Below are 10858 nucleotides of genomic sequence, written 5' to 3' on the forward strand. Positions count from 1 at the left end.
AATTTTTTTTTTTTTTTTTTTTTTTTTTTTGGTGATGGGGATTGAACCCAGGGTTTTGTGCATGTGAGGCAAGCACTCTACCAACTGAGCTATCCCCAGTCCCGTGATGTGTTTTTTTTTTTTTTTAACTGCTGAGTAGTGTTCCATAATATGAATATGCTACAGTTTACACATTTTTCTATTGTAGAAATTTGAGTTGTTTCCAGTTTTGTGCTGTTACCAGAAAAGCTATTATTTTGGGGGCTGGGGTTGTGGCTCATGAGGCACTGGAGTGTTCAATCCTCAGCACCACATAAAAAACAAAATAATGTGTCCACCAAAAACTAAAGATACATAAATAAATATTAAAAAAAAGAAAAGTTATTATTATAAGTCTTTGAGCATGTTTTTGTTTCTTAGGTCTTCTTATTCTGAAGGACAATTTGGTTTAAACATTGTTGCAGTAAAAAACAAATTGTATATTTATAGGTATAGTATGGAGAAAATTATGGGGTAAAGGTAAATCAAATGTTTCTAATAAATTTTTTATTATACAGCTTTCCAGATAGAATCCCAGAGGTCTCTCCCTAACACCAACTTGAACTTATCCACTTTTTTCTTTGCTCTTTTTATTTCTTTTCGGCCTATCATTTTGGTTTTTGTTACTTTGTTTTTTCTTGTTGGGGATTTAACCCAGGGGTGCTTTACCATTGAGCTATATCCCCAGCCCTTTTAATTTTTTATTTTCAGACATAGTCCTGCTATTTTGCATAGCGCCTTGCTAAGTTGCTGAGGCTGATCTTGCACTTAATAATACTCCTGCCTCAGCCTCCTGCGTCACCACGGCACTCTGCTGGCTTATTAGACTTTAAGGCATTTCTTGGATGTCTGAATATTCTCCTCATAACTATTTCCATATTCCTCTTGAACTTTTTTTTTGGTATGATAGTCTCCATGCCATTTTTTTTGAGTAGTTACAGAATTAATGATAATGCTTCTAATACTAATACTGGATGTATGTTCAGATTTTTCCTATATCGGTGTCATTGGTTTGTTTTTGTGGTTTGTTAGGATCCAAACCAGATTTACACATTTTACCAGGTCATTATTCCTCTTAAATTCTTTTTTATTTTCTAATATTCCCTTTCTTTGCCTTTAATCACATTGATTTATTGCAGCAACAGGATCAGTATCATTGGGTTTTTAGAATATTCCACATCTTGGGTTTGGCTTATTGATTCTGTATGGTATCATTAGATCTAGGTTCAATTGTGATTTAGGCTCAATAGTGAGAAACACTTCCTAGTGGGACTACGTACTTCACGTTGAATCAAAACCTGAGACGTACATGATCTTATGTTCTCCTTTTACTGAGGCTAAAATTGAGCAGAGGGGTTCTGGTCAAATCCAGGGCCAGTGCATGAGAACTAAGTGCTAGGAAACCTTAGAAAGAGAGACAGATCCAAGATTGTACAAAGTGCAATTTGTCGGAGACTAACAGAATCATGGTCCTGGGCGGCAGTAAGTCCAATGCATCCTGTGATTTGGGTCAGGAGGAGGAGGGTATAAAATGGTCAGGTCAAAAGTGACTTCATCCAAGCCCTAATGTACCTGGTTTATCTGAAGCTAATATCAAGAATATTGGGCACATTCACGGCACTCACAGAGCTAGGGACCACCTACCACTCTAATGATTTTGTGTTTATAGCATGCAGAGAAGCTAAAGAAAACTGGCTGGGGCTACTTGGGGCAGTCATGGCAGTAACAACTCAAGACTGTCAGGGTCTAGCTTAAATTCATTTTACTAAATGTTAAGAGTATTTTCACATTCTTTTATTCCTTCTGCCATTCTTAGCTGAAATTCTGTGAAGAATTATCCATTGTCAAGGTTTTGGTTAACCTGAAATAGTGTTTACGTGAAAGGGAGGCTCTTTCTTTGTATAATTTTTCAGAATAATAATTGGGGGCTTTAGCAATCTCCTAATGTGACTATTGATGTTTTCCCTCTATTATAAACTTACAGTCCGTAACATCCATGCAATCATTTTTTCGATTTTTAAATGTGGTTCTGGTGAAACCTGAGTTTCCCCACCATTGCTGGTAGATGAGGTCTGCATAATAGCCAGCTTCTGAAATCTGTAAATGTGTTGCAGCTCTTAATGGTGAGCTATGCCCTCCCGTGTTGTAGCTGATCCAAGCAGCTCACCACCAGTTTCTTCTTTCTGGATTCTTGTGAATTCAAAGAATGAAATCTACAGACGAGGATGAGTGAGTATAAGATAGGATTTATTCAAGTGTGAATAAGAAACAGAACTCCTGTAGGGCAGAGGGGACCCTAGAGGGGTTTCCATTTGAGTGTGTGCCTGCCTAGAGGTTTATATAGCACTTGGGCCAATGTGATTGGTACAAATTTATACCCATCAGGGTTTGGCTATTGATATAAATTATGCTAATCAGGCTTTGGAAAAGTGCCAGTGCTATTGGTCAGCCCTGTAATCCCATTCAGGTCTGTGCCTCTTCTGTTTTCCCAGGTCTCTAGGGAAGGGACCGTTGAGGTCGTGAGATGGTGATTGCTCTGGGGGGTTCTGGGATGTACCCTGTGGGGGACAGGTACAGGCCCAGGACTGGCTGCCACCACAGTACAGGTCAGCGTGTCCTAGCCTGCGGTGGCCTGCACTTGCCTGCACTCCAGCCAGACCTGGTCACCACTCTGTAGCTCTACCGCTGCTTTAGGGGCGGTTAGTGGGGCTGGCCACGTGGCTCGGCGGTGGAGGAGCCATGTCACTTGGGAACTGTACCCACAGCCTTGAGCTTGGGACAATTTTGACACTAAGCTGGATTCCTAGAACTTGTGGAAAACCCTTATTTGATAGTTACACACGTAGGATGAGCATGTTTTCAAAATCATCTATTGGGTCACATGCTGTAAGAAATTCTTTATATTTTTGTGAGTATTTTTAGGAAATCTTGCCTTTGAATGAAAATTAAAGCTTTATTTACAAAGAGAATAGTGATATTAAATTGACACTTGCCTTAAAAAAAAAAACAACACTTTTTTTTCTTTTTGCTGGGGATGGAACCCAGGGTCAATTTATTTATTTATTTTTTTAATATTTATTTTTTAGTTTTCGGCAGACACAACATCTTTGTATGTGGTGCTGAGGATCGAACCCGGGCCACACGCATGCCAGGCGAGCGCGCTACCGCTTGAGCCACATCCCTAGCCCACCCAGGGTCAATTTAATGCTGAGCAACATCTCCAGTTTTCAATTAAATAAATAAGTTTTTTTTATTATTTGTATGTGATGCTGACAATCAAACCCTGCCTCACGTGTGAGACAGCACTCTACCACTGAGCTACAACCCCAGCCTCCCCTTCCCTGAGTTTTTATTTTGAGACAGGGTCTTGCTAAGTTACTGAGGCTGGCCTTAAACTTGCAATCCTCCTGTCACAGCCTCCCAGCTCACTGGGATCACAGGCCTGTGCCACTAAGCCTGGCTAAAAACCATTAGTTTATTTTGTTTTTGCTTCATTGAGATGTAATCCCCACCCAGTGAAGCCTTCCATTATCTCCAATTCATTCTGCTCTGAGTCCTTGGACACTAACTACCTCCCCAGTTGGAGTTCAGTCCAGGTAGGATCTGGGACTGGAACTCTCACAATTGCTTCCAGATATGCCTTCAAGGACAACCCTCACAGCTACCCCAGACTGTGCTACTATAATTAAAGCTGGTATTGTGACCTTTGAAAGCCTAAAGATGCACAAGGAATCTTACCAATAGTGGACACCCGTTAGGTGGATTCTTAACAACCCGGGTTCTGTGGGTACCTGCTGTATGTTGCAGTCCTTTTCTAGCCACCAGAGTGCAGTGTTCCACTCTCCCCGACAGCCCCTTTTGAGGCCTTTTCTTTCAAATCCTGGCACGTTTAGCTCCTGAGTAGCTGGAAAAAAAAAAAAAGTCTGTTGTAGCTATAAACACAATCTTACAATGCAACCCAGTGGAGACATAATATACGATTGTAGTTCCACATGTGTATAAGTGACAAACTTTTCATCCAGTAACCTACTTTGCTGTGTGTGATATATTCTGATATTTTTCTACTCATTTTGAAAAGGTGCTGATCCAACACCCAAGTTGAGTTTATTGCTCGCAAATTGGATTGCAGCAGACGATTTGAAAAATGTTACCTTTAAAGTTCCTCTAGTGGTACCCTGGATAATTGTAGATGAGTTGTAGGGTTAGAGGAAACTTTCCCAGGTAACTCTGGGTCTCCGTGCAACAGCTACAGTGGGGCTTTAGGGATGCAAACTTGAAATCCTTTGCTATTTACCCTGTACTTTACACTTAAAATTTCTCCTGATGCCTTTGTGGTGCTGGGGATCTAACCCAGGGCCTCATGCATGCTGGGCAAGCACTTCACTACTGAGCTACCCACACCCCAGCCCCTACACTTAGAATTTTCTAACAGGTCTTAGTGATCCCAGTGACACTAATGTTGAGTTCATTCAAGTACTTAGGCAGATTGTAGCCACAAATGTGTGCATGATCTGTTCCTAAGTCCTTTGAACAGCACAGTGACACATAATCCCAGTCACGCGTATCTGATCAGGGCTGGCTTCTGGGATCTGAGCCCTGTAGAATCCTGTGTGTGCATCTTCCTTAAAGACTTCTGTTCCCTGAGGGCACACACGGTGGGCCTGGCTTGGCTGGGGTTTGTTTGACAGCCCAGAAACCAAGCATGAACTCCGTCAGCACATTATGTGAACTAAATAGACAGGGAATCACCTGCCGCTGTCAAAGCATCTGCTTCTGAAATGCAGAAAATGGAGATTCTTTAATGTCCTGTTCTTGCTCTGCAGAATGTCACCGAGAGGACATTTGAGATCGACTACCAGAAGGACCGCTTCCTCAAGGATGGCAAGCCATTTCGCTACATCTCAGGAAGCATTCACTACTTCCGAGTGCCGCGCTTCTACTGGAAGGACCGGCTGTTGAAGATGAAGATGGCTGGGCTGAATGCCATCCAGACGTAAGTAGGAAGGCGCTTGGCTCTCACCTGAGACTGAACCACCCACACCTGGAGAAGGTGCTACTGCATTTCCCAGAGCAGCTATTGCACTGCTCAGAAATGGCAAATAGTGTAGTGTGGCCTCCTGGGGGGGCGCTTATCATGAGCTCGCCTGGCTCTTCAGATAACTAAGCACTTCTTCCAACCTTGAACTGTGTCACCAGAAGTTGTAAAATAAATATCAGCTTAAAAAGGCAAAGGTAATGAAGACACGAATTGATGTGAATATACTATGTATACAACCAGAGATATGAAAAATTGTGCTCTATGTGTAATAAGAATTGTAATGCATTCCGCTGTCACATGTAAATAATAATTTTTTAAAAAGGCAAAAGTAAGTAACAGTGGGCACTTACCAGGTACAGGGCACTTGACCCAAGTGATCCCTTTCTCTGAGGTAGGCATTACTGTTCCCATTTATGTCTGGTAAAACTGAAATTTGCCCACTGTCATAGCTTTGGTCAGAGGTCCAGCTAGGATTTCAACATGAGTGTGTGTAGGCAGCCAAGGCTTCTCTGAGCTCTTAGCAGAGTGAACTTGGGCTAAGGTAGATTCCTGAAGCCAGTTTGTCTTCTTGATTCTGCTGGAGTAATTGTATAAGGTCAGACTATAGAATTACCCCATCTCTTCTGATGTTGCCTGGTGACTAATTGGGAAGAAAGTTGGGGTGGCTGGCCACTCTGGGTTTTGCAGTGCTGATGTGGATTGCAGATAACTTTTCAAAGATGAGCGGTGAGGAAACCTTTAGATGGTTGAGGAGATGGTTAGGGAGAGTCCCACTCATTATTTCTGGGTCTAAGGCCATTAGTAGAGTGAACCCAGGTTCATCTGTTAATACTTTCTGGTAGACCAGACCAAGGCTATCTGTCCCAGGGAACTCAGAAATCATGGGGTTGTAGGAAAAGGACATAAGCTACCGTCATCAAAGAGACTTTTATAAAGGGACTGAGTGGTTTCACATTTAACTGTGTATCCCAGGCTGTAGGTAGCCAGGGAGCTGAGAGTTGTTTTGGTTATTTTATTCCTTCTCATGCAATTCCTGACAAAATCTTTTGTCCAGATGTAGGTGTTGGAGGTTTGCCTACTTAAAGTTTATTTTATTTTTTTTACCAAGTAAAGGTACCTCTTAAAATATTAGCCAAATATTTTTATTTTCCAGGCCTTACACAGTTGTATACAATTTTTCTAGAATAAGTGTTCATGTAATTATTTTTTTATATTTTACTTTTTAAAACTTATACTGTGTTGAAAGGTTTTTTTTTTTTTTTTCTTGATACATTTTTTTTGGTAAAGATTGTTTTGATGGGGGCCGTTGGGTATAGCCCAGTGGTAGAGCCTACGCTTAACATGCCCAAGGCCCTGGATTTCAATAAACTTTCAAGTTCCTGTGTTACCACTCACATATATTTGAAGTCAAGCATTACATGGGAATGGACCTTCTTTGTGGGTCAGGAACTTACAAATGTACCCACTAAGTCTGATTGGCTTGGGTCGCTGCTATGAAAACTCTTCCCTAACCAGGCCTCTTCCCTTCCCTCTCTTGTCCCAAGAATGCCCCCTTCTCCTACCCCTCCTCCTCCGTGACTGCCAACTATCCAGGGACAGGCTGTGTGTGTCTTGGCAGGTATGTGCCCTGGAACTTTCATGAGCCCCAGCCAGGACAGTACCGGTTTTCTGAGGACCATGATGTGCAATATTTCATTCAGCTGGCTCATGAGCTAGGACTGCTTGTCATCCTGAGGCCTGGGCCCTACATCTGTGCAGAGTGGGACATGGTGAGTGTGGCTAGACTGGGCTCTGCCTGCCTGGGAGGCTGGCGGGCAGCAGGTCTGGGCAAAGTGAATTGAAGCAGTTTAAATAAGATTGTAATTCCGGATTACCCGGAGCCTGTGACTATACCCAGCACAGGGATCTGTTACTATAGAAGGAAAGGAACAGGTCAGGGTCAGAGCCTGAGTTCTTTTGGTGGTTCAATCACATAATTCGGTTTTCTCATCTGTCAGAAGTGGCTAGTGGTATCTGCTTTGTCTACCTCAGAGAGTAGCTGTGATGTTAAGTGGAATAATTGTATAAAATAGAGCCTTGATTCTCAACACGTTGCATTAAAACAGAATGATAATAATTTTACTATGTTCCATTTTCCCTGAAAGATTATAAACCAAAAAATGCAGCTTATTCCTTCTCCCTGAAGCATTTCTTTTCCATGTCTTCTAATAGTAATTTTTTCTCCTCTAAGTTCCTTTCATGAAATACTTTTTTTGTTCCCTATTCTAGGGAGGATTACCTGCTTGGTTATTAGAGAAAGAATCTATTGTTCTTCGCTCTTCTGACCCAGGTAAGTTGGGGAGAGACATTTTGAGAGAATTTATGAACGATAGATAATTGATATTGAAAGGGTCAAGTGTCTTGAAGTCTGAGTTACTTCTGCACAAATACTTCTGAAATTTAGTCTATTAATTGCCGTTCACTGTCCTACATCAGACATTGAACACATAGTGAATAAAACTTTCTTGGCCCGGCGTGGTAGTGCACACCTGTAATCCCAGTGATTCGGGAGGCTGAGGCAGGAAGATTGTGAGTTCAAAGCCAGCCTCAGCAACTTAGCGAGACACTTAGAAGCTCAGTGAGACCCTGTCTCTAAATAAAATACCCCCCAAAAAAGGGGGGGCTGGGGATGTGGCCCAGTGGTTAAGAACCCCTGGGTTCAATCCCCAGTACAAAAAAAAAAAATATTACTCTCTTGGACAACTCAACCAGATCTTACTGGTAACTCTTAGAATTGACATTGAGCCCTGTTTGGGGTTGACCAGCTGACTCCAGTGTTTTCTCTTCCTACATGCTTTGTATGTGACACAGCCACTGATTGCACCAACCTAATCAAAATGGCAGACAGAGTTTCTGGGGTGGTGTTGCTAGATTGGTTGGTAGCTACAGTGTTGTCTTTTACAGAGAGAGATGTGAATGAGAGCTTTTTTTCTTTTTAACCTATAAGATATTATTTTAACTATAAGCTCTGAATAGTCAGAAGAGCCCATGTGGCTGCATTTAATTTCAGAAGACTGGTTTCTCCTGGGGATGGTGGAGGTGACCGAGATGTTGTTGGTAAGGGACACGTTATAACCAGAGCTAAAATTGACTAAGTCTAGTGTATAAAAGGCTAGAATATTATGTTGTATATGTGTTTTCCTCTTACTGTATCACTCTTCTGTGTCTTTTTTGTTGTTTGTGGTACTAAGAATCAAACTCGGAACCTTGCAGATGCTAGGCAACTACCTCCCCAGCTATTTTTTAAATTTTATTTTGAGGCAGGGTGTCTCACTGAGTTGCCCAAGCTGGCCTCAAACTTGAAATCCTCCTGCCTCAGCCTCTTGAGTAGTTGAGATTACAGGCATGGGCCACCATGCCTGGCTCACTCCTCTGTTTTGCACTCTTAATGTATCATTAATTTCCACATGTATTTCTCATTGATCTTCATGACACATTTTTAAAAAAAAAAAATAGTTTTCATTGTAGATGGACACGATACCTTTACTTTTTATGGGGTGCTGAGGATCAAACCCAGTCAGTACCTCACACATGCTAGGAGAGTGCTCTACCACTGAGCTACCAACCCCAGCCCCTGTGACACATTTTCAAAGTGTGGGCTTTTATAATCTCCTTTTGACAATGTAAATATATAATTTATTTTAAATTTAATTATATGATTTTATTTTAAAAAGAAAAAAAGCCTTACTGTGATTGAGGCGGGAACATGGCCTTCAGTCACTCTCTTGTTTATTCATAAACCTTGCCTGAATATCTCCCACGGCCCTTGGTGAGGACGGACACCAGGCATACCAAGCCTTGTCCACTAAGGAGCTCAGCTGAGGAAAACTGACTTTCAGGACAACATTGATCAGACTTTCCTTATTGGTAGCTGTCCCGATTTGGTCTTGTTATATCCTGATCGGTGCTATAATAAGGCCTTATCAACGTCTCTTCTAACCAACCACTGTGTGATGTGTTAAACCTCTCTTGTTGTCCAGATTACCTGGCGGCTGTGGATAAATGGTTGGGAGTCCTTCTACCCAAGATGAGACCTCTGCTCTATCAGAATGGAGGGCCGATTATAACAGTGCAGGTAACCGTGGAACTGAGTATGGAGGCAGGGTCGGGGCAGGTCTTCATCCATCTGCATTATATCAGTGATAGGACTGATGCAGACATGAGCCTCAGCATTCTGTTATTCTGAGGGGTAATGCCACAGATGATAGTTACTTTATCTGCATTGGGGGAAGGCATTGGCATTTCCCCCCCAAAAGAATAAGTTTCTCTCTGTTGCTCAGGTGGCCCTGATCTCCTGGGCTCAAGTGATCCTCCTGCCTCAGCCTCCCAAGTAGCCAGGACTACAGGCACATACATGGTCATGCCTGGCTCTCACATTACCATTTTTTAATGCCTGTGCTCTGTGCTGGATGCCCTAAAAATGCTGTGCGGTTCTTCTAGTCACCGTCTTTGAAATGAACAAGTTCAGAAAGGTTGAGTCAGCCAAGGTCACCCTGCTGGTGGCAGAATCCAGATTGCACCCTATTTCTGCTGATCTCCTAGCCTGTCTCTTTCTCTCGTGCTATATCTTCTGGATGCAGGAATATTGCAGGAACTGAAATGCTTTGGAGTCTGCCTTGTGAAGGCCATCAGTTATTCCTGGAATAAAAAGAGAGTGTGATAGGGGCCATTGTGTTTTCTCTCCAGCTTCCTGATCCCACTCTCCCTCCTTGTGTTCTTAGTTCTGCAAACACTAAGAACACTGTGGGATCCATCCTGTGGCACATATTTTCCATATGAAAAATTGGGACACTTGACCTGGAACAATTTTTGGTGTTTGCGAAATCACTTAGGTGAAATGTCAGACCACATTTGCTGGCTATTTACAAGGGTTGTTTTTATTGAAATGAATAAGTGATGTAAAACTGCATCTTGGAACATCAAAGGAACTCAATGTGGCAATCCCTAAGGGAGTGTGGACCAGATTTCTTTTCGACAAATGGTGCTATGGACAGGTTGTAGGGACTGGTTATTGTGAGGAGGGAGCATGCTCTCCCTTGTCCCTCAGTTGAAGGTGGAATGAGGTATTGAGAGGGCTGAGCGGGTCAGGTGGCCACTAGGCCACATGCACAGGGGAAGGAGATGTCCTCTCGTGCAGGCCAGGTGGCTATTCACAGAGCAGTGTGCACGTAGCCCCAGGATGCCCCTTATCTTTTATTCGTCTGGAGTCTGTACTGGTTAAGCCGAGAGAGAGTGGCATCTTCCTGTGTGGAGATAGGTTGATCAAGTTTCAGACTTACTTTGCTCTGCACAGCTGGGTTTTCTTCCTTTTTCCCTCGTCTCAGGTGAAAACCCTCCTTTTAGCTGCTACCATTTTTCAGTCTCTGCTTCTCCTTGAATCACTTTCCATTTCTGCACCCTTTGGTTATGGAAATGCCCCCCAAAATGGAATCAAGTACTAACTCTGCAGAAGAAAGCAAAGTTGACTGTCTTGGGGACATATTGTTCCTTGTGTCCATCCCAGTGACCTCAGATGACTTTAATTTGACCCTAGATCTGGTCAGGTGACTCTGCCCTTCTTTCCCCCTCATCTCTACCTGCTTGAATTCCCCTCCTCCACTCCACCATCATTTTTGCCCCTTGGTTACTAAATTGACAAGTACAGAAGAATACCAGAAAGAGCAAAGACAACTGTCCCTCAAACCTCAGGAACAGAAGAAAAGCACTTCACATTTTTGGGAATTTCCTTGGATATGAATATTTTACCATAATCCCCCCCCCGCA

The 10858-nt window shown here is 42.6% G+C and overlaps 1 protein-coding gene across 3 annotated transcripts in view; it reads left to right on the plus strand.

Annotated features, from left to right (window-relative positions):
- Positions 1–10858, plus strand: part of Glb1 (galactosidase beta 1) — a 135631-nt gene that overhangs the window by 21633 nt on the left and 103140 nt on the right. For all 3 annotated transcript variants that reach the window (XR_007344348.1, XM_048795189.1, XM_048795190.1), the window contains exons 2-5: positions 4842–5011; positions 6675–6825; positions 7325–7385; positions 9076–9170. Coding sequence is in view for 2 of the 3 variants with exons in the window: in XM_048795189.1 (XP_048651146.1) it covers positions 4842–5011; positions 6675–6825; positions 7325–7385; positions 9076–9170 (477 nt within the window). In the remaining variant the exon portion in view is untranslated. The remainder of the gene's footprint in view (positions 1–4841; positions 5012–6674; positions 6826–7324; positions 7386–9075; positions 9171–10858) is intronic.

Source organism: Marmota marmota, unplaced genomic scaffold, assembly GCF_001458135.2.
Source record: "Marmota marmota marmota unplaced genomic scaffold, marMar, whole genome shotgun sequence".
In the NCBI taxonomy this organism is placed as follows: Eukaryota; Metazoa; Chordata; class Mammalia; order Rodentia; family Sciuridae; genus Marmota; species Marmota marmota.